Source organism: Bufo bufo, chromosome 1 (assembly GCF_905171765.1).
Source record: "Bufo bufo chromosome 1, aBufBuf1.1, whole genome shotgun sequence".
Lineage (NCBI taxonomy): Eukaryota > Metazoa > Chordata > Amphibia > Anura > Bufonidae > Bufo > Bufo bufo.
The window spans coordinates 468,834,000-468,858,369 of NC_053389.1; the positions used below are offsets into that span (position 1 = coordinate 468,834,000).

Sequence of the window (24,370 nt, forward strand, 5' to 3'; positions counted from 1 at the left end):
GGCGGTAAACTGCTCTATGGGTACGTGGCAGTAGTCAGAAGGAAAGGAGCGCCATATGGATTTTGGAGGCAGATTTTTCTAAAATGGTTTTTAGGCACCATTCTGTATTTGAAGATAACCTGACGTACCCCTACAGTGGAAATCCTCAAAAAGTGACCCCATTTTGAAAACTACACCCTTCAAAGACTATATTAAAGAGGGTACTGACCACTTTGACCCCCTAAGCGTTTTACAGAGGTTGGAAATACTTGGCTGTGAAAATGAAAAGTTTTGTTTCTTCCAATAAAGTGTTGCTTTAGCCCCAAATTTTCATTTTGACAAGGGGTAACAGGAGAAAAAGCACCCCATAATTTGTTACCCATTTTCTCCTGAATACGGCAACACCCCATATGTGGTGGTGCACTGCTGTGGGGGCACATGGCAGGATTTTGCAGCACAGATTTTGATGGATTAGTTTACGGGTGCCATTGGTTTTTATTTTTTTAAGTGATTGTTTCATGAGGGGACTCATTTTTTGCGGGATGAGGTGACGTTTAATTGGTACCATAAGACTTTTTGATCGCTTGGTATTAAACTTTTTGTGAGGCAAGGTGAAAAAAATTGCTGTTTTGGCATAGTCTTAAAAAAATAAAAAAATAAATCAGCATTCACCTGAGGGGGCATATAATGTCATAATTTATAGAGCAGGTTGTTACGGACGCGGCGATACATAATATGTCTATCATTTTTATTTTTAAGTTTTACACAGTGAAATCATTGTTGAACAAAATAAAATCTTGTTTTTGTGTTGCCATGTTCTGAGAGCCCTATTGTTTTTTATTTTTTGGGCGATTGTCTTAGGTGGGGCTAATTCTTTGCAAGATAAGATGATGGTTTGATTGACACCATTTTAAGCTAAATACGCCTTTTTGATTGCTTTTTGATCACTTTTTGCTTTTTGATCACTTTTTGTGAAGCAAGGTGACCAGAAATGGCTCTTTTGACACTGTTTTTATATATTTTTTACGGTGTTCACCTGACGGGGTGGATCATGTGGTATTTTAATAGAGCCGGTCGATACAGATGCGGCGATACCTAATATGTCTACTTCTCTTTTTTTCCCCTTTTACAATTTTTTTTTTTTAACTTTATTTTGGGAAAATGCTTTTTTTTTTTTTTTACTTGAAACTTTTACGTTTTTTGTAAAACTTAATTTTTTCTAACTTATTTTTTCACTTTATTTTTTGTCCCACTCTGGCACTTCAACTTTTGGGAGTCTGATCCTCTTTACAATGCATTACAATACTTCTGTATTGTAATGCATTGGCTGTAAGTGTATTACTTACTGTAATACACTTACAGCCTGCTTGCCTGTGAGATCCAGGGGGCTGGATCTCACAGAAGGCAGCCACGATGTCTAAGGAAGGGATCAGGCTGCCTTCCCTGCCATCGGGTCCCGTGTTTGCAAGTGTTAATGACAGCAGGGGTCCATCTATCAGTGACTGCCGGACATCTGCCGCTGATTGGGCAGGCGTTGCTCCTACGCCCGCCCGATCAGAGCGCCGTAGCTGTACGGCGCTGGGATTAGTGACCCTGATACCTGCGCTGTACATGTATGGCGCTGGTATCCTAAGGTTTAATTATAACTGCTAAGTAATGATCAGATCAAAACAAGCCAGAGAGCACAAGCACCTGGCAGGGTAGGTACGGCTGTACGAGTTCTTAGAAATAACTTCTGGAATTAGACACTGGTAGGCGTCATTCATACCTGCTCCTGCAGAGTGTGGTTCTTCTCTTGTAGCTGGCTGAGGACAGCAGTCTCTCCTTCACCAGCTTGAATTTTGGCACATAGGTCTTCCCTCTCTTTCTCAAGTAAAGAAATATTTTTTTTGCTTTTTTCCAGCAAGGCCTCAAGGTTTTGAATTTTTTGGTCTTTGTCCCCAATTTGGCGTAAAACTTGCTCAAGGTCATTCTGAAAACATTCATAAGGCATCAAGTAATTATATAGTAGAAAATAAAATTACAACTGGGCAATTATATCGTATAAAGAAATAAAATTACTGCATACAAATCACACAAAGCACAAACTGCTGCAAAAAAGAAAATCCAAACAACGTTCTGACTGCAGTTCTCCACCAAGTATAGGGGGACAGCAAATTACAGATGCAGGTATATACCCCCATTAGACAAAATGGTATTAGGAGCGGTGAAAGAATACAGCGAACTCCCAGTGTAGAGTCTACTGTATTCATGTGGTGCGGTTGTCCTCCAACTGTCCCCACGTTGGTTTGTCATTCAGAGGGAGAGTGAACCACTTGAATGGTTCCGCAATCTGGAAGATCCTGTGCGGAATGAAATGCTTCTGTGGGGTCTGTCTCCGGGCCTGTTGAATGGGTCTGGTTCCATCTGCGGAATCCGCACGGATGTTGCCTGTGCATTGGGGACCACAAACTGCGGTCCCCAATGCACGGAACAGCCAGGCAACAGCCTTGTGCATGAGCCATTAAAAGGTATAACGTATTCTTTCAGTGAACTTACTAGCCAAAAAATTCTGCACACAAAAATGTCTGTGTCACAGATTTTATAAACTGCAGAATGTTAATTCTTCAAGTGGATTTTGCACTAAAAAGCTGGAGATTAGGTCTAAACCGATCCACATGCAAATTTAGACATGGACTTCAGCCGCAGATTTCTGCTACTTGTTTCTCCGAAAATCCACAGCAGATTAGGTTATTGTGACGTACCTTAACCAGACTGGCAAATACATGCAAAAAACATGTGTTTCTAACTGGTAGTAGTACATATACAATCAGATTCCTGGCATGACAGCGTATGACCAACATTGAATGGGTTGTCCTATCAGACAACCTTCTTGTCAATGTGGCTGTTGCGGCAACTAGTTTCACACAGAGGCTTTTCAAATGAACACAAGGCCGGCTTTAGTCCACAGTAACCGAGCTGCTCTTATAGAGACATACAGGAAGTCTGGTAATAAAAATTGTTTCAAAGATAAGGTATGGAGACTTTGAAAAACATACATAATTTGTACCAGAAGCTAAGTGTACCAAAGTTTGAAAACTCAAAAGGTAACAACCAGTATGGATGCACTTCCGCAACAGAATGCCAATATCTCTAAATAAAACTTAATTACCAAACCTTGGCTATCGGATTTACTAATGTATGGCCATTGTCATGCCGTCGGTCAGAATTTGGACATAGCGGGCTGCAGGAGTGATCTGGGAACAGTCAGGCTATGGAAGGGGGCTATTTCCCTGCAGCAGTCTATGGTTTGGGAATGTCTCTCTATTGTGGAAATACCCTTGCTAATAAAGGGAGTGAATTAGGAAACACCTCAGTAGCATGACTTGAACAAATCGGAAAACCAATCATAGCAGTACATCAGGCAAGAAGAAGACAAAGCAAGTAGCTGCACACATTTTTTATTCCAGTTTGGTCCATATTTTATTTGCATTACCAATGACGGCACACTTGACTCCATTTACCTGGGCTTCCCTCAGTTTGGATGTAGTGGTTTGCTGAAGAGTTTGCTGTTCCTGATGTTGCTGTCGAATTTTCTCCAGCTGATGCTGTAGATCGGCCGATTCAGAGGTTATTTCTTTAAGCTGTGAACAAAATAAGGGTTCTCGTGTTTAATCTTCCACATCCTCTTCACCCTGAAGGCAAGCCAATGACAACTTTGGCATGAGAAAAAATGATTTTTACATATATAACCTGCTCCTAGGTTCAGATTCTTCTCAAGTGGACATAATACATGCTGGATGTGAAATATGTGAATCCAGGATGCTGCTGCCTTCCCCATGCCAACTGCCATGTGTTTACTTTCCTCCCTATCTACAGACCTTAAAAGCTGCCCTCCGTGGATGCTTGTCCCCACTCCACGCTGATCTGCTGTGTACAAGTTCCACCCCTTATTGCTGCTATCTCAAACACTAACACAAAGGAAGGTGAGGGCAACAGGAGCATCAATCTGATGGATTTTTGTCAGATTCAGCAGCTCCACCAGCTAGGCTGAAAAACCTCCACACACCCTGCAGAAGGAAAATGATAGGACATTTTTAAGAAGTAAATGATCAATAAAAAAAGAAAGTTCACTGCAAAGGTGTCCATAAGCCTTTAACGGGGTTTCCAGGATTATGGCTCAAGCAGTGTGGCACTTTACCGGGAAGGGGGGGAATGCTCACCTGTTCCCCGCCACTCCATTCCAGCACTGTCCCAAAGCTTGAGGGAACATGTCACTGTTGAGGCCACTAAATGACTGTAGTGGCGCAAATGATCTTGTCCATTCCCCAGCCGGAAGTAAGCGGGTCGGGGACCAAAAGATCGCCGAATGCAGCCAGAGTGCCAAAACAGAGCGGAATGGAGTGGGTTAGTATGATTAGATTTTTATTAGATGCCATATACTTTGGGGCCATTTAAAAAGGGACAAAATATTGCAAAACACCTTTAAGTCTGCAGGACAACTGAGGCATGTTCTCCAAGATGCCATGAAAACTGATGCAAATATTACTGTGCCTACTGTATAATTTGGAGGAGGAGGGATCATGGTTGCTGGCTTTTTTTTTTTTTGGGGGTGGGGGTATTTTAATGTTTATTACTACAGCATGAAAAGACATTGGGGCACATTCATCAAGCTCGCCTGTTTTCAGATGTATAATTAGACAGGTTTTGCTTAGTCTGTCTTTCTTCTGCCTGCTATTTATTAAATGTCTCACAGCACTTCCTGCATTAGGCTATTAGTCTGACCTCTGGTGGTTCTTTTCTCAGTACGACAGGTTGATATTCGCTAAGACTGGTCTAATTAGTATCCTCATGAAAATGTTGGGCAAGTGACCTGACATTAGGTGCACGTCTCCATAAAAGGGCGACTTTTTAGGCAAAATGTGGCGCAACTCACCACTTAAAACAGACGAAGAGAAGTACACGAGCCCTGGAGTGGAGTAGAAATTAGACTGTTTTTGGGACTTAATCAGGTGCAACATAAGACACACCTACATCAATAAATTGGAATATGGGAGCAAAATTTAGAAAACTCAGCACAAATGCCTCCAAAACAGGCGCATTTTCATTAGTAAATGCAACAAAAAACAAAAAATAAGACAGCCTAAAAACTAGATTTTTGTATAACTTACCAGTAAAATCTCTTTCTCGCTCTTCCTTGGGGGACACAGAAACCTTGGGTATAGCTCAGCTCCTTAGGAGGCGTGACACTAAGTGAAAAACTGTTAAGCCCCTCCTCCAGCAGCTATACCCTCAGCCTGGAGAGAGAGACTACCAGTTGCGTGCCCAAGTAGTGAAAACAAAAGGCAAGGACCAACCGTATAAAACAAACAAGTCAACTACCCGACAGGGCAACCAAACCGTAACGGTAACCAAGACAATGGGTGGGTGCTGTGTCCCCCAAGGAAGATCGAGAAAGAGATTTTACTGGTAAGTTATACAAAAATCTCGTTTTCTCGCCCAATTCCTTGGGGGACACAGGAACCTTGGGACGTTCAAAAGCAGTCCAAAAGGGGAGGGACTACAGCCCAAGATGAAAACCACCAGAGGCATCAAGAAACCACCGCCTGCAAGACCAGGCGGCCCAAAGCAGCATCTGCCGATGCATAAGTGTTCACCCTGTAGAACTTGGTGAAAGTGTGCAAAGAAGACCAGGTGGCCGCCTTACACAACTGTTCAGCCGAAGCTCGATTCCTCAAAGCCCAAGAGGCACCGACCGCTCTGGTAGAATGAGCGGTAACACCAAAGGGCGTCTCCTTGCCCTTGGCTCGGTAAGCCTCAGCAATAGCCATCTTGATGAAGCGGGCAATAACCACCTTGGATGCCGCCAGCCCCTTGCGCGGACCCTCCGGAACCACAAAGAGAGAGTCCGTGCGCCGAAAGGGTCTGGTGACTTCCAGATAGATCCGCAGGGCCCTAACCACATCCAGACGGTGAAGCTCCCGATCCCGAGGATGAGGAGGGGACGGACAAAGGGAAGGAAGGACAATGTCCTCATTGAGGTGAAAAGCGGAAACCACCTTCGGAAGGAAGTCAGGAACCGGGCGGAGAACCGCCTTATCCTGGTGGAAGACCAAAAGGGGTTCCGTGCAAGAAAAAGCCGCCAACTCAGACACTCGCCGAAGGGACGTGATGGCTACTAGGAAAAAAACCTTGCAGGACAAAAGGCGAAGAGAAACCTTCCGCAGGGGCTCGAAGGGGGAAGACTGGAGAGCCGCAAGCACAACATTAAGGGCCCAAGGTGGAATGGGAGAGCGATACGGAGGAACAGAGTGAGCGACTCCCTGGAGAAAAGTCCTGACAGGACTGAGAGGAGCCAGAGGACGCTGGAAGAGGATCGAAAGCACCGAGATCTGACCCTTTAACGTATTGAGACCCAGACCCAGGTCCAGACCAGACTGCAAGAAGGACAAGACCAAGGGAAGGGAAAAACGAAGAGGGTGAACATCCAGGGCCTCGCAAAAACCCAGGTAAGTCCGCCAGGTACGGTAATAAATCCTGGACGAGGCCGGTTTTCGCGCACGGATCATGGTACGAACAACATCCGCAGAAAACCCTCGCCGTGCTAAAACAGCGGTCTCAATAGCCATGCCGTTAAACGTAGCGACCTTAAATGCTGGTGGAAGATCGGCCCTTGAGAGAGGAGGTCTTCTCTTAGGGGCAGCGGCCAATGCGCGTCTGCCAGAAGCAGCATCAGGTCGGCGTACCAAGGCCGGCGAGGCCAATCCGGGGCTATCAGAATCGCAGGCGTGCCCTCCGCCGCAATTTTTTGGAGAACCCGTGGCAGAAGAGGGAGGGGCGGAAAAACGTATAGGAGAGAGAACTCCGTCCACGGAAGAACGAGCGCGTCAGTGCCGTACGCCCTCGGGTCTTTGGACCTGGCCAGAAAGGTGGGGAGCTTGTGATTGAATCTGGAGGCCATGAGATCCACGTCCGGGCGACCCCAACGGAGGCAAATGGACTCGAACACGTCGGGGTGCAGAGACCACTCGCCTGGGTCGATCGTCGTCCGGCTGAGGAAGTCCGCCGCCCAGTTGTCCACCCCCGGAATGTAAATGGCCGAAAGGGCCGGAACATGACTTTCCGCCCAGCGGAGGATTTGAGACACCTTCCTCATCGCCGCTGCGCTGCGAGTGCCCCCTTGATGATTGATATACGCCACAGCCGTGGCGTTGTCCGACTGGAAACGAACAGGATGGCCCTGAAGTAGGGAAGTCCAAGGTCGGAGCGACAGGAGAACTGCCCTCAGTTCCAGGATGTTTATCGGCAGTTTGGACTCCGACGGAGACCAAGTACCCTGGACGGACCGGGGAGGAAACACCCCCCCCCCCCCAAACCCTGCAGACTGGCATCGGTGGTAACCACCAACCAGGTCATTGGCAGAAAGGACTTCCCCAGGAGAGGGGTCTGCAACCACCAGAGGAGAGAGGACCGAACATGGGGGGGGAGGGGAAAGGGCCGATCCAGACTCTCCTGGGACTTGTCCCAGGCAGACAGAATGGCCGTCTGAAAGGCGCGGGAGTGATACTGCGCGAAGGGGAATGCTTCGAAACAGGACACCATCTGTCCTAACACCCGCATGCTGAACCGGAAGGACGGTTGGCAGTGGAGAACAAGGCTCCGAACAGAATGATGAAGGAGCTGGCGCTTTGCTGACAGAAGCCGAACCTCCCCTGCTTCTGTATCCAGAAGCATCCCCAAAAAGACAAGCTGCCTGGATGGAACAAGTGAGGACTTGGGAAGGTTGATTTTCCAACAGAACCGCTGTAAGGTTGCAGTGTGAGGTTCACGCTGGAGGACGTCAGCGCAAAGGAGGGCGCCTTGATGAGCAGATCGTCCAAGTATGGAAGTAGAAAAACTCCCCTGGAACGGAGCAAGGCCAGGACAGGGGCAAGAACCTTCGTGAACACACGAGGAGCCGTCGCCAGGCCGAAGGGGAGGGCGACAAATTGGTAATGGTCGGTCCCCACCGCAAAGCGCAGGAAACACTGGTGACACCGAGCGATCGGGACGTGAAGGTAAGCGTCCTGGATGTCGATAGAGGACAGGAACTCCCCTTTTTCCAGAGAGGCCACCACCGACCTGAGGGACTCCATCCGGAACCGCTGAAGACGGAGGAAACGGTTTAACCGCTTGAGATCCAATATGGGTCGTACCAAACCTTCCTTTTTGGGAACCACAAAAAGGTTTGAATAGAACCCCTTGAATCGGTCCTCTATGGGAACCGGAGTGATTACCCCTTTGTCCAGAAGGGTGCGAATGGCCGCGAAGAAGTCGGCCGCACCCTGGGGATCCCCGGGAACCAAAGAATCGAACTGGGGGGAGGGACGCAAACTCGAGTTTGTACCCAGAAGATACCACTTCGAGGGCCCAGGCGTCGGAGACGTGCGCCTGCCAGACGTCCCTGAACAGGAGTAGTCGTCCCCCCACCCGGGTGGGTGGGGGCGTACCTTCAGGCGGGGTTCTGCTTGGCCGCGGGAGGGCGAGCAGGCTGGGACTTACACCAGGAGTGCTGGGTCCGAAAAAAAGGCTTCTTACGCCTATCCTGGGTAGGATTAGAAGATGGACCGGAAACGGATCGAGGGGTGGCAGCCCTGCGGGAGGACCTAAAGCGAGAGAAACCAGGACGGCCCCGAGTGGCGCTCTTGGTCTTGGACTGGGGAAGATGGGTACTCTTCCCCCCCCCGTGGCTTCGGATATGATTTCATCCAGGCGGGTCCCGAATTAACGAGAACCCGCAAAGGGAAAGCCAGAAAGAGACCGTTTGGAAGTGGAATCCGCCGTCCAAACCTTCAACCAAAGCTCTCTTCTGGCCGAAACGGCCAGGGCAGATGAACGGGCCATGAGTGCACCCGCATCAAGGGAGGCCTCACAAATGAATTTACCTGCCTGAACAATGAGTTGGGCTAAAGCACGGAGGTCCTGAATGGAAACGTCTGACTCAAGCTCTTGATCCAGCTGAGACGCCCATGCTGAAACCGCTTTTCCAGCCCAGGCGGAAGCAAAGACCGGCCTGAAGGCGGAGCCGGAGGCAGCAAATATGCCCTTAGTAATGGAATCCATGCGTCGGTCCTCAGCGGTTTGAATAGAGGAGCCGTCCGCCACAGGAATGGCCGTGCTTTTAGACAAGCGGGCCACAGGAGGGTCAACCTTAGGTGGCGATGCCCAAGTTGTGATGCAATCCGCCGGGAAGGGATAGCAGATATCCAACTTCCTAGGGGGGTTAAAACGCGCATCAGGCCGAGACAAGGCCTTAGAGACTACCGATGAGAAGTAGGCATGGAGAGGAAATACCGCAAACGCCTGTTTGGGGCGAAAAAACGACACCGGCCTTGTCAGAGCTCGGAGGATCATCGTGAATTTTGAAAGTATCACGAATGCTGGTAATAAGATGGCCCACAGCCGAGGCCAGCTTGGCCGGCAAGGCCGAGTCCATATCCCAATCTGAATCCCCTAATTCTGCTTCAGAGGGAACCTCCTGTGAGGAGGAGGGGCCCGACTGGGACCGCACCCTTGGGGGTGACAGGGAAGCATCCGAAGATGACACGCGCTCCGCCCTGGACCGCTTCTTGGGTGGCCGGGCCCTGGAGACGTCGCTGGGAGCGAGGGACTCAGACGGGTCGGCCGGGGTAGCGGACTCGGAGGGTACAGCAGGGGGCTCATCCTGCTGTGTAGTAGGCAGTGCATCCGCAAGGCGGCCCACAACATTAGTGAGGCTTTCCACGGCCTGGGAAAGAGATTTAGCCCATGCAGGAGGATCCAAGAGGCCAGGGAGTAACACAGCAGGTGGCGGACCCTGTAATGGGGCCTGACATGCAGGGCAATGTGGGTCAGACTGCCCCTGTGGAAAGGGAGCATGACACGCGGTACAGGTATGGTACCAGGGTCCAGAGGCCACTGAGGGATCGGACATGTTGGCTGGAAGGTCTGGAAAAAAAACGTCCAGGTCAGGGGCTGCTGCACTAGAAAGGGTTAACAGTCCTACCAGGTCACAGAGCTGGAGCAGATAGAAATGCAGGCCGCAGGAACTGGTGTTCAGCGATCCGTCCCGGCAAGAGCGCAGCAGAGCTTGCCAAGCCGAATGAAAAAGGAGGCGGGATAAGGGAGAGAGCGGGAAAGGAAGCTCCGCCCCCCGCCAATAGAGCCTGCCAGACATGAATGAAGAAAGCGGAAAGAAGCTCCGCCCTCCGCCAGAATTGTTCGCGCGCGCGATTCAAACATGCCCGACCGACAAGAGATAAGGCGCCGGACGAAGCCAGTCAGTCCGCCCCCGTAATAAAGAGGGAACGAACGGCAGCGGTGCAAGGACAGATCGTATTTACAAGCGCGTCGCTGTGCCTGACCAGAACACAAGGGCGCCGTCTGCGCCTGGATAAATACACAGGGCCGCCGCAGTCGTGGTAAGCGAACCACTTACTGCAATGTCTCCCTCTGTCCCATACAAGCATTCCCCCCTATCACAGAATGGCGCCATCTGTAGCGCCAAGGCACATTGCAGGGGAGTGTTGACCATGCAGGCAGAAGGAAGGGAGGGAAAGAGGAGAGAGAAAGAGGGAGAAAGTAGGGAGCAGGAACAGGGCTGGGACAGCCACTCTCACCATCCTGAAGTCTTCACTCTCTGTCCATCCAGCAGGGTCACTGGAACCTGTCCATCCCTTCAGCCACTGGCACCAGAGTGGCAGGAAGCTTGAGAGGGGCTTGCGTGTGGGCGACCCTTGTGCTGGCGGGATGCAGGGGAGCTGGGCTGCCCTGGTCCTCCTTTTCTTCAGTGGGGGAGGCAGCAGTGCGGATAGCCGGCACTGGCGCAGCTCGACCCCGGGAGAAGCAGAGAGGTCTAGTGCGTATCTGTTGTCCCTGTTGAGAACAGAAAAATAAAAATAAAAAATAAACAAAAAATAAAAGATTTTAAGCTAAAAAGCAAAGACAGCTCTGCAGAGCAGAGAGTGTCTTGCCTCCTTGACACTAAGCAAAAAAACTGGCAGTCTCTCTCTCCAGGCTGAGGGTATAGCTGTGGAGGAGGGGCTTAACAGTTTTCACTTAGTGTCACGCCTCCTAAGGAGCTGAGCTATACCCAAGGTTCCTGTGTCCCCCAAGGAATTGGGCGAGAAACAGCATTTTTATGCCTAAAAACAAGCGCAGACACCATAGTAAATGTGTCCCACTGTAGATAATTGTATTGTTACATACAAAGGCAAAAGTTTGTGGAAGGGCCTTTCCTGCATCAGCAAGATTATGCCCAGTGCCAATGACCATCTTGTCAGGTCCAAAATCAGTACCAGACTTCTCAAATAAGCTATATCTGAATGGGCCCAAATTCCTACAGGAGCACTCCATACTCTTAAAAAGCCGGCCCAGAAGATTGGGGGCCCAACTACATTTTAACATCTCTTGGAAGGTTCATATAGATGTGATGGCAAGAGGTCCACACTTTTCACCTGGACATGACTACTCATAAAGAATCTCTCTGTCTGCAAAAACAGTAAGTCTGGAGATGAGCACTAAAATGTTCGTACCATTTTATTGAAATGCTAAACATCACACCAGAAAACAAATGGGAATAGTTCCACCAAATATGTTGGAGAGAACATTACCCGTACCCCATTTTAGGCAGTTTAGGATTCAATATTTTAAATAGGTTAAACTTAAAATTGTTTAAAATATTTTAAACTAATGATTAAAACCGGTGACAGAAGTAGAAGACTTATAAATACACACGCATGTATGTTGACTGGAACATAAAACAGTTTACACAAGGTGAAAGGTTCAGACCTTCAGAGACTGGCAGTAGCTAGAAATATAAGTGCAGAGCAAACATTCAGACCTGCTCCTCAGCACGTGAAAGCTTCAGCTGCAAATCTGCCACCTGCTGTTCCTTGTCCATCAGTTTCTCAGCGGACAGCTGTCTCTGCTCTTTCAGCCTCCCATGTGCCTCCCCTAGTTGGCGCTCCGTCTCCAGTAATTTGCTGTGGAGCTGAAAAGACAGGAGCTTAAAGTTGACTGCCAGGTACTTTCCATTGATCTGTCTCATACAACCTGACTTCCAGTAAAACACAACACCCAAACATTTACAGAGACTCGCTGTGAAAGCCTATTTAATTGCACATCTATGAACTGTGCAAGCACACATTTATAAGCGATGACAGTGGATACATATATTAAAGCTTTATACTACATGATAAGTGTATGGGAAAAAAAAAATATTCCATCAGTCAGTATTACAGACAATCTAAACATCAGTATTTTAGTTTACTAGGACATCTATTATGCATTAGCTATGCATTATCTGGGTATCTACACAAGATCAGAGTATACCAAATATACACAAATGTGTGACCCCCATTAATATGGTTAATAAGGCCCCATTCACATGACCATGATGCCACAGTGACTGCATTGCGGACAGCAAACCAGGGGTCCACAAAACACAGGCACAGGCCATGTAAACTCTGTATCACGGTGCGCACCCACTGACTTCAATAAGTCCACAATCTGCAAAATGCGGGGAAAGATAGGACATGTTCTATCTTCTGCGGCGCAGAGGCACGGACCCAGAAGCACATGGGAGGACTACCTTGTGTTACCGTGTGCTTCCAATCCATGCCTCCACGTTGCAAAAGATAGGACATGTCCTATTTTTTGCTGCATCTTGCGGATCGCAGACCCATTGAAGTCAGCGGATCTGCACGACGATGCGTGGTTCACATGGCCGGTGCCTGTGTTTTGCAGACCTGTGGTTTACAGTTTGCAACACGAGCATGGCAGCACCATGGTTTGTGAATGGGGCCTTAGTTGTATTCAGATGTCAGAGGTATAGGGTTGTAATGCAGCAATTCTCAAACTACTGTAGTGTGTGAAACCGTACAAACGCTACAGAACTTACTGAGAGTCCCTTGTTCTTAAAAGGGTATTCCCATCAGAGATAATGGGGGCATATCGCTAGGATATGCCCCCACTGTCTGATAGGTGCGAGTCCCCCTCTGGGACCCGCACCTACAATGAGAACGGAGTGGGGAAATGAACAGAGGGCGCACTGCGCATGAGCAGCCGCCCGCCATTAATTTCTATGGGGCCGCCGAAAATAGCTGAGAGCTGGCTCGGCTATTTCCGTCTGCCCCATAGAAATGAATTGGAGCAGGGGACGCGCGCGGTGCACTCCCATTCACTTCTATGGGAGCAGCGCTTGGTGGTGAACAGACCGTGGGAAATCTGGGGTCCTCCAGCCACAGCTCTCCCCGCACCGTTCTCGTTGTAGGTGCGGGTCCCACCGTGCCTAAAGTTGGCCATACACATTATACTTTAGTTGAGAACGGCAAGTTCAGCCGACACAGTAATGGGTGTGGAGATCTTCCAACTCTCCCCTGACACATGATGTCGGGGGAAGACAAGAATCAGGCGGAATGAATATTTTTGCCCAATTTATTTGTTCTCCGGGGAGATAAGCCACCACCAGAAGTGTCTGGCAGCAGCTTTCTCCGCTCTCTCCATAGCATACACATACACCTTCAACTGAGCCAAACATATATGTGTATAGGGGAGCAAGGAGGGATACGGGAAAGATAGCTGTCAGCAGAACAATCATTGGGCCGACAGCTAAGGAATGTGTATGGCAAGCTTAAAGGGGTTCTCCGGGCATTTAATATTGATGACCTATCCTCAGCACCCCCGCCGATCATCTGTATAAAGGGATGGTGCATGCAGTGTGCACGCGCCGTCTCCCATCTCTCTTCCTGCTTGCTGCTGCCTTCCCTTCATACAGTTGATCGGTAGGGACGCCGGGTGTAGGACCCCTGCCGATCTGATATTGATGACCTACCCTGAAGTACACTACAGTAACATTCAGAAAACTACAAATGACAGTATTGTGAGAATGCAGGCTACCAATAGGATAACACTTGAGTAAAAACGTTCTTGCGTCCTCACTAAAGCCTGGTTTATACATGTAGACAGTGAATGTCAATGTGTGAATGTGTCACCTGGTTAATCTCACTCTGCTGTTGTAAACTATGCTGCTCCTTTTCTTCCCGCTGTTGTTGAAGCTGCTTGAACGCAGCCTTGAGATTCTGGTGCTTGATCTCCACTTCAGACAGCTCCACTTTCAGTTTCTGGTTGGCTTCTCCTTTCTCAGCCACCTCCGTTTTCAGAGTCTGCAGCAACGCTTCACTGGCAGACAGCCGTGCCTGGAGCTGCTGGCACTCCACATCTTTATGGTTGAGATTTACTTGCAAGTTCTTCCTGGACATAATCTCTTCATTTTGCTTCTCTTCCAGGTGAGTGTACTCAAGCTCCTTCTTTAGAAGTTTCTCCACCAACATCTGTGAAATTTAAAAACCCAAGGACAAATTAATAATGTTAATTTTACCATTCTGTGTCAATGATTGTCACTTCCATCAGTTTTTCAAGCTAAAAGGATCATGGCAAGTACATATGTACACTTAAAAGGGGTTATCCAAGGCTATAAAATGCTCCCCCATATCCCGGGCCCCTCACAATGAATATACTTACCTGGCTCCCCGTGCCGCTACCTGGTCCCCGCACCGCCGCTTCTCCCCGTGCGCAGATGAAAACATCCAGTGTTGGAGGGGAGCAGCCAATGGCAGGTGGGGACAGGGACAAGCCTCCCTAGCATCACCATTGGCTGCTCCCCCCACCCTGGATGTTTTAATCCGCTCACGGGGGGGGGGGGGGGGGGAAGCAGTGCGGGGACCAGGAGCAGCGCAGGGAGCGGGGAGCCAGGTAAGTATATTCATTGTGAGGGGCCCGGCATATAGGGGGGGGGGGGGAAGGGGGGATTTTATAGTCTTGAATAACCCCTTTAATAAATCAGATAATGTTCCTGCCTTTGAAGAATGTGTTTACAGCTCATCTTCTCAAATGTCCAACAAAATATAAAGTGGTACTTTTCAAAAAGTTAGCATAAGACCTGGAACCCATGTTGGCCCCATGAATACACTACTTCTCTGGAGGACAGAATCAGAACATATGAATGGTGCTAAAATACAAACAATTGAAAAATAAATAAATAAATGAATAAAAAACTAATCTGGTAAAATCCCCTCAAAAGACAAGGGGGAGCTGCCTCCATCTGCAGAAGAAAAAGTTCAGTCTCTAAAGGCGTCAAGGCTTCTGTACGGTAAGAACTGTGATACTGTGGAATAGACTTCTTCAGGACGTGGTCACCGCAGGAACAGTGGAAAGCTTTAGAAAGGCTCAGCTGAATTCTTAAAATGAAATAATATTTTTTTCAACCATACTAACAATGTAACTCAATATAGTAAATAATATTTGTGAAGGTCACAACTGAGAGTGGAAATAAATGCCCAGCAAATTGTCCTTTATGTCCCAGGAGCCAAGCCATGGCTGCACTGACGAAGGTTAATGGGTCTGAAACGGCTGTATGCCGGATGGAATGAATGGATCTGCACTAATGTAATGTCAAAACAGAGCGGAAAGGAGGCATCAAATCACAGATGTCTACTGAGTTTCCACATACGTGCTGGCGGGCATGACACATACTGTACCTCATTCTTCTGCGACAGCTCAGTCAAGGACGCTTTCAGTTGCTGCAGTTCTTGGACATAAACTGCAACTTCCTGGGGTCCTTTTTCAAGCTCAGCCTTTAACTGGTTAATAGTGGTCTATGGAAGAAGAAAGATAAGGGTAGTGTAAACCAATATTGAAGTTTATCAGGTCTCTTACATTATCCCCAAAAACAACATCGGATGGAAGAAGGGAAAAAACGATAAGTAAAGGTATCTTACAGCTAGCTGGGATTTAACACCCGTTCCCTCCTTAGGCAGAGGTGGAACTCTTTTCGTTGCATTAACGATAACAGCCAGAAACGTGTATATCCTGCAGATTGTATTTTACATCCACTGCTAATTTATGGATACAATGCTGTGGATAACATATAAAGCCTATGCTAGATGCAAATAGTGATGAGGAGCAGTGAGGCTATAGGAAGCAGACTGACATTTATTAGGGAATTGCCTACATGAAAATTCTCCAATACATATAAAAGAATCACTTGCATTATAAGATCATTTAGAGACAGAGGGAAAAATAGATCTGTAAGATCTCTAAGCTGCCCGGCCGTGGCCGTATTGTGGCCCGCATACAGCGGGTCTGCAATACATGGGCACCGGCCGAGTGCACCCCACACCACGGATGCGGACCCATTCACCTGAATGAGTCCGCAATCCGGGAGATGCGGTGCGGAATGGAGGCACAGATCGGAAGCCCACGGAAGCACTACGAAGTGCTTCCATGGGTTTTCTGTCCATGCCTCCGCACCACAAAAAAGTAGTACATGCACTACTTTTTTGCAGTGTGGACCGTCGGATGCGGATCACGGACCCTATTCAAGTGAATGGGTCCGCGATCCACATGCGGCTGCCCCATGATCGATGCCCGTGCATTGCGGACCACAGGCCCAGGCCCAGCCAGCATGAGCCCTAAATCATAGTAGGGAGAAAGCCAGACAAGCCTATAGCACATAACACAGGCCTCAATCAAATGTTCAGGTGGACCTTTGTGGGCAGCAGGTTAAAGGGAATCTGTCACCAGCATCCTGGACTATTATTTGCAGTATTACATGAGTAGTGCAGCACATAAGACGTCCAGATCGCCATTTTTTTCCTACTACCCCCCATTCCCCCACTGTCCGCAATCAGTCCTAATTAGTGAATAAACGCCTTCACTGTATCCAAATCCCAGAATGAGCAAAGGTTTACATTAGTAAACTACATGTTAGGGCTCATGAACATGACCATGATTGGCCCCGGGAAACATAGTCCATGTGTCTACTACATCTGCCGGGTAGAACACAGCTCCCCTGACCCCAATGGACTGTATCATAGTAACTTATGATATGTCTCTATCTGATCACGGGACTATTGCTACTGCAATATCCCTGTGATCAGATACAAACTGACTGTATTATAAATCACCATGATACAGTCAGTTCGGGTCAGGGGAGCTGCAGTCGGCCCGGGAGATGTGGCCAACAAACGGACTGTATTTCCTGGCCCGATCATAGTAAATCAGCCCTTATCCTGAGATTTTTCCCACAAAACGATATATCACTTTGCCCACAAGCAGCACGTCACTGCGGTCACATGCTGCTTGGGGGACATATCACCACTACAGCCAGTCATTTGCTGCAGTGGCGTATGGGACCCCCGTCTGTGCCGCAAGTTAACATGCAGGGACTGAAGTAGAGCAAAGACTGTGGTAAATCCACAGAGCCAGAAAAGAGCATCAAGAAGCAGGTAAGTATGCGTTCCTTTACAGATGATTTAAGATACACCTGCAAGCTGAAAACCCCTTTAAAGAGGCATTCCAAGACTTTTATACTGATGACCTTCGGATAGGTCATCAGTATCTGATCGGTGGGAGTCCAACACCTGGGACCCCTGTCAATCAGCTGTTTGAGAAGGCACGAGCGCTTGCAGCAGCGCCGAGTAGCTTAGGCCATGTAATGACACATTCACTGGTCACAGGGCCTAGGTGTAGCTCAGCCACTATACAATGTACAGTAAGCTAAGAGAAGGCTGATCAGCGGGGGTCCCAGGTGTCGGACCCCACCAGTCAGATACTGATGACCTAGCAGAGGACAGGTCATCACCATAAAAATCTTGGAAAACCCTTTTAAAGACAAATTAATTTCATAGTTATTTGTACAAAAAAGATAACAGCAGCAATGTGAAGAGAAGGCATTATACAAGAAAGGATCTGGATTTCAAGCTTCAAGTCCGTCAAAGTGTAAACCAGCTTTACAGTTACGCTCAAGAGAAGACAACAAAAGTAGCATGCGGAAGAATATCCGTTCCAGCATCATCTAATACCAACCAATTATCAGCAGGTTAGGCTACTTTCACACTCGCGTTTGGTGTGGATCTGTCATGGATCTGCACAGATGGATCAGTTCAGATAATACAACCACATGTATCCGTTCAGAACGGATCTGTTTGTATTATCTGTAACATAGCCAAAACGGATCCATCTTGAACACCATTGAAAGTCAATGGAGGACGGATCCGTTTTCTATTGTGCCACAGAAAACGAATCCGTCCTGGAACACAATGTAAGTCAATGGGGACGGATCCGTTTTCTCCGACACAATCTGGCACAATAGAAAACAGATACGATTGACTCCGCTTCGTCAGACGGAAAGAAAAACGCTGCAAGCAGCGTTTTGGTGTCGGCCTCCAGAGCGGAATGGAGACTGATCGGAGGCAAACTGATGCGTTCTGAACGGATCCTTTTCCATTCAGAATGCATTAGGGCAAAACTGATCCGTTTTGGACTGCTTGTGAGAGCGCTGAACGGATCTCACAGACGGAAACCAAAACGCCTGTGTGAAAGTAGCCTATCCTTTATAAAGACAGGGTGTTTCAGTGTTCGATAGTCCTTTTATGCAGCAGTTCCATAACCATTACCTTGAATGGGATTATCTCCAAGAGCAAGCAAAGAGAGAAAATGACAAAGATGATGGATGAAAGGTGATCAGCAAATGAAGGCCTGTAATTTCTTGTTGTGAAGTAGAAAATGGTTATTTAGGGTGTATACTTTTGCCTGTAGCAAATTACTATTAAAACTGGATCTTCAAGATTCCCTATAACCTTATGGCTGTCCTCACACACTGCTGCCATACTATATTCGCTGTCACAGGACAGGCTGCAAAAACCATAAAATGACTGCAAGTTGTCAACACAGTTTTTGTTTTTCAGGCAATTCTATTGCAAAACAGATTCATGATCAAATTCAGAGAGCGTAAGAGCGCAAAGAGAGAAAGAAATATAAAGAGATACAATCATATCATTTAAAACATTTAGAGCCTCTATGTTAAAGAGGTCGTGCAGGGTTTAAAAGTTTTACCCTATCCAAGGATACGGAGGGGGTACCAATTGCTGGGACCCCCCTCCAAATTCCACGAATGGGGATCCCATTCCCCTGTCTGAATGGAGCAGCAGGTTGAACATGTACCTTGCAGCTCCACCGATCCCCTGTGGGGCTGCCGTAAATAACAGAGTATGCTGCTATCTCTAAAAGTCCCAAAGATGCATGCTCGATCTGACGATCCATTCAGCTAGAGGAATGGGACCCCCGTCTCAGGATTCGGGGGGGTCTCAGTGGCTGGATCCCCACCGATCAGTTATCCCCTATCCTGTGGGTTAGTGAAAACGTTTAAACTTTGCACACCTCGTTTAAAATTTCCTGTATAAATTATTTTGGTCAGCTATAAAATAAGGTTATTCAATTATATCTCTGTACCACCATTTCCTACACCAGGGATCAGCAACCTCTGGCATTCCAGCTGTTCAGGAACTACAACTCCCAGAATGCTCCATTCACTTCTATGGGAGTAAGAAGAGCAGCCGAGCATGTTTGCATGCTGGGAGTTGTAGTTTCACAGCAGCTGGAGTGTCGTAGGTTGCTGATCCCTGTCCTACACGGTACCAATGTAGAGGGTTAATATGCCTTTTGACGCAAGTAATTACCTGACATATGTTCCCGGCAAAGATTTGCGCTGTTCAAGGAAGCGTATGGAATTGTTTGATGAAAGCGGACAATGCATGGTATTAGATGTCACTCACAAGCAAAATGAACACAAACAGCCCAAGCTCCAGAAGAGACAAGAATGTAGATGGCAAATGGAAGAGTAGAGGAAAGAGCATACAATCCCAATTCCCATATTCGGCCTGCAGCAATGTACTTCCCAGTTTTAGGCTAGATCTACACGACATTTGTCGCGCGACATACACATAAGGCACAACTACACTGCAACGTGTCGCGCGACATTGATGTCGCACCAATGTCGCGCAACAATTTTTATAATGATAGTCTATGGTGTCGCACTGCAACATGTGACATGCTGTGACTGCGACGCGACAGTCGCAGAAAAATCCATTCCGAATGGATTTTTTGCCAGTGTCGCGTCGCAGTATGTCGCAGTGCAACACCATAGTCTATCATTATAAAAATTGTCACGCGACTTTGGTGCGACAAATGTCGTCGTGTAGACCTAGCCTTACACAATCGAGTCAGTACTGATGGATTAGACTCCATGGGATTCCAGTTTCCACTCACTGACACCTAGTCACCAGTACATTATACCTATACACTACTACCTAATTAGGTAGACGTGGCTTGGTTCTAAGATGACAGGTCCGGTATCACTGCCCCTTGTTTACCTCAGAATTAGCATTTTGCATTTGCAGTTGCTTGCACTCGTCTTTCAACTTCTCCGATTCTTTTTCACGTTCCAAAGTGGTTTTGTCCATCAGCGTCTGGACCTGGATGAGCTCTTTTTTCAGCACAGCCACGTCTTCAATTCCAGGCCGTTGTAACTGTGAGGCAGAAAGACTATAAATATACATAAGACTAGAAGATGATCCAGGAAACAATGCTCTACCCATAACACTCTTTATAAAATAATACACTTCACAGTAGTTTCTCTTTATTAATGTTTGCCTTAAAGGGGTTTTCTGAGATTTTAATACTGATGACCTATCCTTTATCTGATCGGTGAGGTTCCGAGACCCAGGACCCCTGCCAATCAGCTGTTTCAGGTGGCACTCGCAGTGGCGCAGCTTTCCCTAGGCCAGTGACAGCATGTTCATCCGTCACGTGGCCTAGGCGCAGCTCAGCCCTATAGAAGTGAATGGGGCCGAGAGCGATACCAAGCACAGTCACTGTACAATGTATGGTGCTGTGCTTGGTGATCAAGGAGAAGGCCGCGGTGCTCACAGGAGCACCAGTGCCTTCTCAAACAGCTGATTGGTGGTGGTCCAGGGTGTCAAACCCTCATCGATCAGATACTGATGACCTATCCAGAAGTCATCAGTATTAAAGGGATTCTGTCACCTGGATCTTAGTGACAGAGCTTTTAACATCATCACATCAGTCTGCTCGTTTTGTATTAAAATATACTAGTGTTACTACTCTAAGTGTTGTCATTTGTCTAGAAAATCGCTTTTATTAATCTGGTAATTACCTGAGTAAGCTGCCCAAGGGGCTGTCCCTCCGGCCATTGGTGCCCAGCTGCGCCCCTTCTCCTGGAGCCCAGCACCGCCCCACTGCTAATTTATTCACTCCTCATTGCCGGCTGGCGCATGTGCAGTGCGTCCTGTGAGGCCGATTCCAGGCGCTGACATGTGTATCCACGGCGCATGTGCGAGATTACGGCTCAGCAAACGCATTACGTCCGGCGATGAGGACTGAATAAATTAGCAGTGGGGCGGTGCTGGGCTTCAACGGCCAGAGGGACAGCCCCTTGGGCTCCTTAATCAAGTAATTACCATATTAATAAAGGTGATTTTCTAGACAAAGGACAACACTTAGGGTAGTAACACTAGTACATTTTAATACAAAACGAGCAGACTGATGTGATGATGTTAAAAGCTCTGTCACTAAAATCCAGGTGACAGAATCCCTTTAAAATCTCAGAAAACCCTTTTAAAAGGGGCTGTTCATCTTCAGGGGGGCCTTTGAGACAGACTCCCTATGTGGCTGGACCTGCAGAAGAAAGCATATTTACCCGCTCCTGGCTCCTTCTGTGTCAGCTGGCTGTTTGATGAAGGTTACACAGAAACGTCAGCCAAGGACTGGGACCCAGTGGCAAGGAGCAAGTAAGTATGCGTCCCTCCGAAGGTCAGGACTCAAGACGAACAATCCTTTTCCATATAGCCAAATTCTAAGTAAATCTACTCTACTAATGTATGTTGTGACTATTCCCTTCTTTGATAAAAACGGTTATAACATAAATCAGTGCCATCATCTTTCACACTGGCTAAAACTAAGCCAATTTTACTACATCAGGCCTGTATGGAGTATAAATGAGACTTGAGCATTTGGATCATTTGTTTGTAAGGGCTCATTTAGACAACCGTATCCGTTTTTGTGGTCCGGAAAAGGTGCAGAATGAAATATATAGTCGTGTGAATGGGCCCCAAGGTTGAGTTCACACTTTACTTATTTGGTAACTGACTAAATAACTGAAGTGTGAACTCAGCCTATATGTGTCTAAATCTGGTCTAAACAGAAGCAAATAGTTGATGAATGTCACACAGCAGATCAGACATTATTTTGTAGTACCTGTATAATAAATATGCAATAATGTCTGCGTGAGTGTTTCTACCTGTCTCTCTGTAGAGGTGTATAGGCTGCAGATGTAACCTGATCCCTCAGTAAGGGCTCATGCACACGAACATATTGCCTTCCCGCTTTCGTTTGTTTTTTTTTTATTTGCGGACCGTATGTGGAACCATTCACTTCAATGGGGCTGTAGAAAATACAGAAGTTACTCCGTGTGCATTCCGTTTCTGTTTGTCCGCATGGCCGTTCCGCAAGAAAGTAGTGCATGCCCTATTATTGTCCGCAAATCACGGTCTAAGGCCCTATTCAAGTCAATGGGTCTGAAAAAAAAAAAAAAAACGGAAAGCACACGGAACACATCCGTATGTTATCCGTATTTTGCGGATCCATACTGTAGAAATGCTATGCCCAGCCCATATTGCTCATGTGTTTGGCGATTAATAAATTACTGTTCCCGTTTCCGATCCGCAAAAAACGGATCAAATACGGAAACAATACGGATATGTTTTGTGGAATAACGGAATGGAAGAGGACTTAAATCAGAGGGAAAAAAAACCTCAGATACAGAACAACGGATCAGTGAAAAACGGAACGCAAATCCACAACGATCATGTGCATGAGCCCTAAAGCTGAAAATCTGTCATATAACTAGCAGACTGAAGATACATTTAATTTTGAATTGAGAGTAAGTGATAGGTGCAAGACAGAGTAGGACAGGAGTCTTATAAGTGGAGAAAGATGTATAGTTCTGTAAATAAAAATATTATAAAGTTTTTCATTGTCACTTACAAAAAATTAAGGACTACACTTAAAAAAAAATTACTGTAATGTGATTAAAGGGTAAATTCACACAATCCATTAAAAACTGATATACTGTCCCCTTTCCCTGGCTGTTTTGAATCCATGTGTGTATCCATTTTCTTGCAGTCTGTTTTGAACAGCCACAATGCCCACTTTGGTGCACCCCATTATAAATAATGCCCCCATTGGTGCCTCTCAGTATCAATAATGCCCACTATGTTTCTGGCACTGGCAAAAAAACGCACCTTACCACAGACACTTGCAGGAGCACTCGCTCCTCACTTGAGGCAGCAGTGATCATCTGACGTGACCACACTGGGAGTGTCAGGTCCTGGTGCCCCTAGTGCGAATCTTTTCCGCGTGTGTAAGTGGTGAGGTATTTTTTTTTAACCCCTGAAAGGTTATTTTTGGTAATAGAAGTTAGATGGGTACATGTCTAAATAGCTGTTAAAAACTAACCCATTGATTTCAATGGGGTCCATCTGGCCATGGAAATGGCCAAAAATAGGACAATAGTATGGAGAGAAAAAGGAACTTGCTGCTATCCAAATGCTAAAAAAAAGGCCATGTGATTAGCCCCATAGACTGGTAATGAGTATGGATGTTTGACAGCGGTTACAAAAACATCTGTCACACGGCCATTTTTTACTGTGGTGTAAATGTACCCTAAATCCTATATATGACTACGACAGCATTTACCAGCTCAGTCTTCAGATCTTCAATTACACGTGACCTAATCTGTAGTTCCTGGTTTAAACGGTTAACATTCTCTTCAGCGGAAGCAAAGTGACCTTTATCTTCATCATATGAAGCCTTTAACTCTATATAAAAAAAAATAAAGAACATATAAAATGATCATAAGAACAATTATATATACACACACACATACATACATACATACATACATACATACATACACACACACTTTATATATAAGACAACCATCTTTGACCCCCTTTCTGTGATACCAAAATGTGTGACAGGTGACAGAAGATTTGGGTTGAAATGATAATCTGCCATTGTTTTCACTCACTGTCAGGTGCTGTAGGCAGAGGTTGCGCTACATTTTTTCTGGAAGAGTAAAAATACTCCTCTTACCATTTTTGAGGAGTATGAAAGTTACAGTAATTCAAATAGTTAATACGAAGGCCTACATAACATTAAGGGGTTGCTATTTATGCATGAAAACCATTACTAGTGCTCTAGAACTGTCTTCCATGCATAAATAGCTAATTTAGACAATTTTACATTTAGCCGAGGTCACTGTTGCTCTGAGGGGTTCGGCACCACTGAGGTCACTGTTGCTCTATGGGGGTCGGTACCACTGAGGTCACTGTTGCTCTGAGGGGTTCAGCACCACTGAGGTCACTGTTGCTCTATGGGGGTCGGTACCACTGAGGTCACTGTTGCTTTATGGGGGTCGGCACCACTGAGGTCACTGTTGCTCTATGGGGGTCGGTACCACTGAGGTCACTGT

The 24,370-nt window shown here is 46.9% G+C and overlaps 1 protein-coding gene across 6 annotated transcripts in view; it reads right to left on the bottom strand.

Moving 5' to 3' along the window:
* The window catches only part of EEA1 (early endosome antigen 1), a 142,496-nt gene that overhangs the window by 59,543 nt on the left and 58,583 nt on the right, over positions 1–24,370 (bottom strand). For 5 of the 6 annotated variants that reach the window (XR_005774383.1, XM_040408794.1, XM_040408787.1 and 2 more), the window contains 7 exons: positions 23,593–23,714; positions 20,190–20,345; positions 15,516–15,632; positions 13,971–14,309; positions 11,819–11,968; positions 3,483–3,602; positions 1,748–1,951 (listed from right to left, as the gene is read on the bottom strand). Coding sequence is in view for 5 of the 6 variants with exons in the window: in XM_040408794.1 (XP_040264728.1) it covers positions 1,748–1,951; positions 3,483–3,602; positions 11,819–11,968; positions 13,971–14,309; positions 15,516–15,632; positions 20,190–20,345; positions 23,593–23,714 (1,208 nt within the window). In the remaining variant the exon portion in view is untranslated. Of the gene's footprint in view, positions 1–1,747; positions 1,952–3,482; positions 3,603–11,818; positions 11,969–13,970; positions 14,310–15,515; positions 15,633–20,189; positions 20,362–23,592; positions 23,715–24,370 lie in introns of those variants that run through there. The other variant, XM_040408808.1, reaches the window with a different exon arrangement.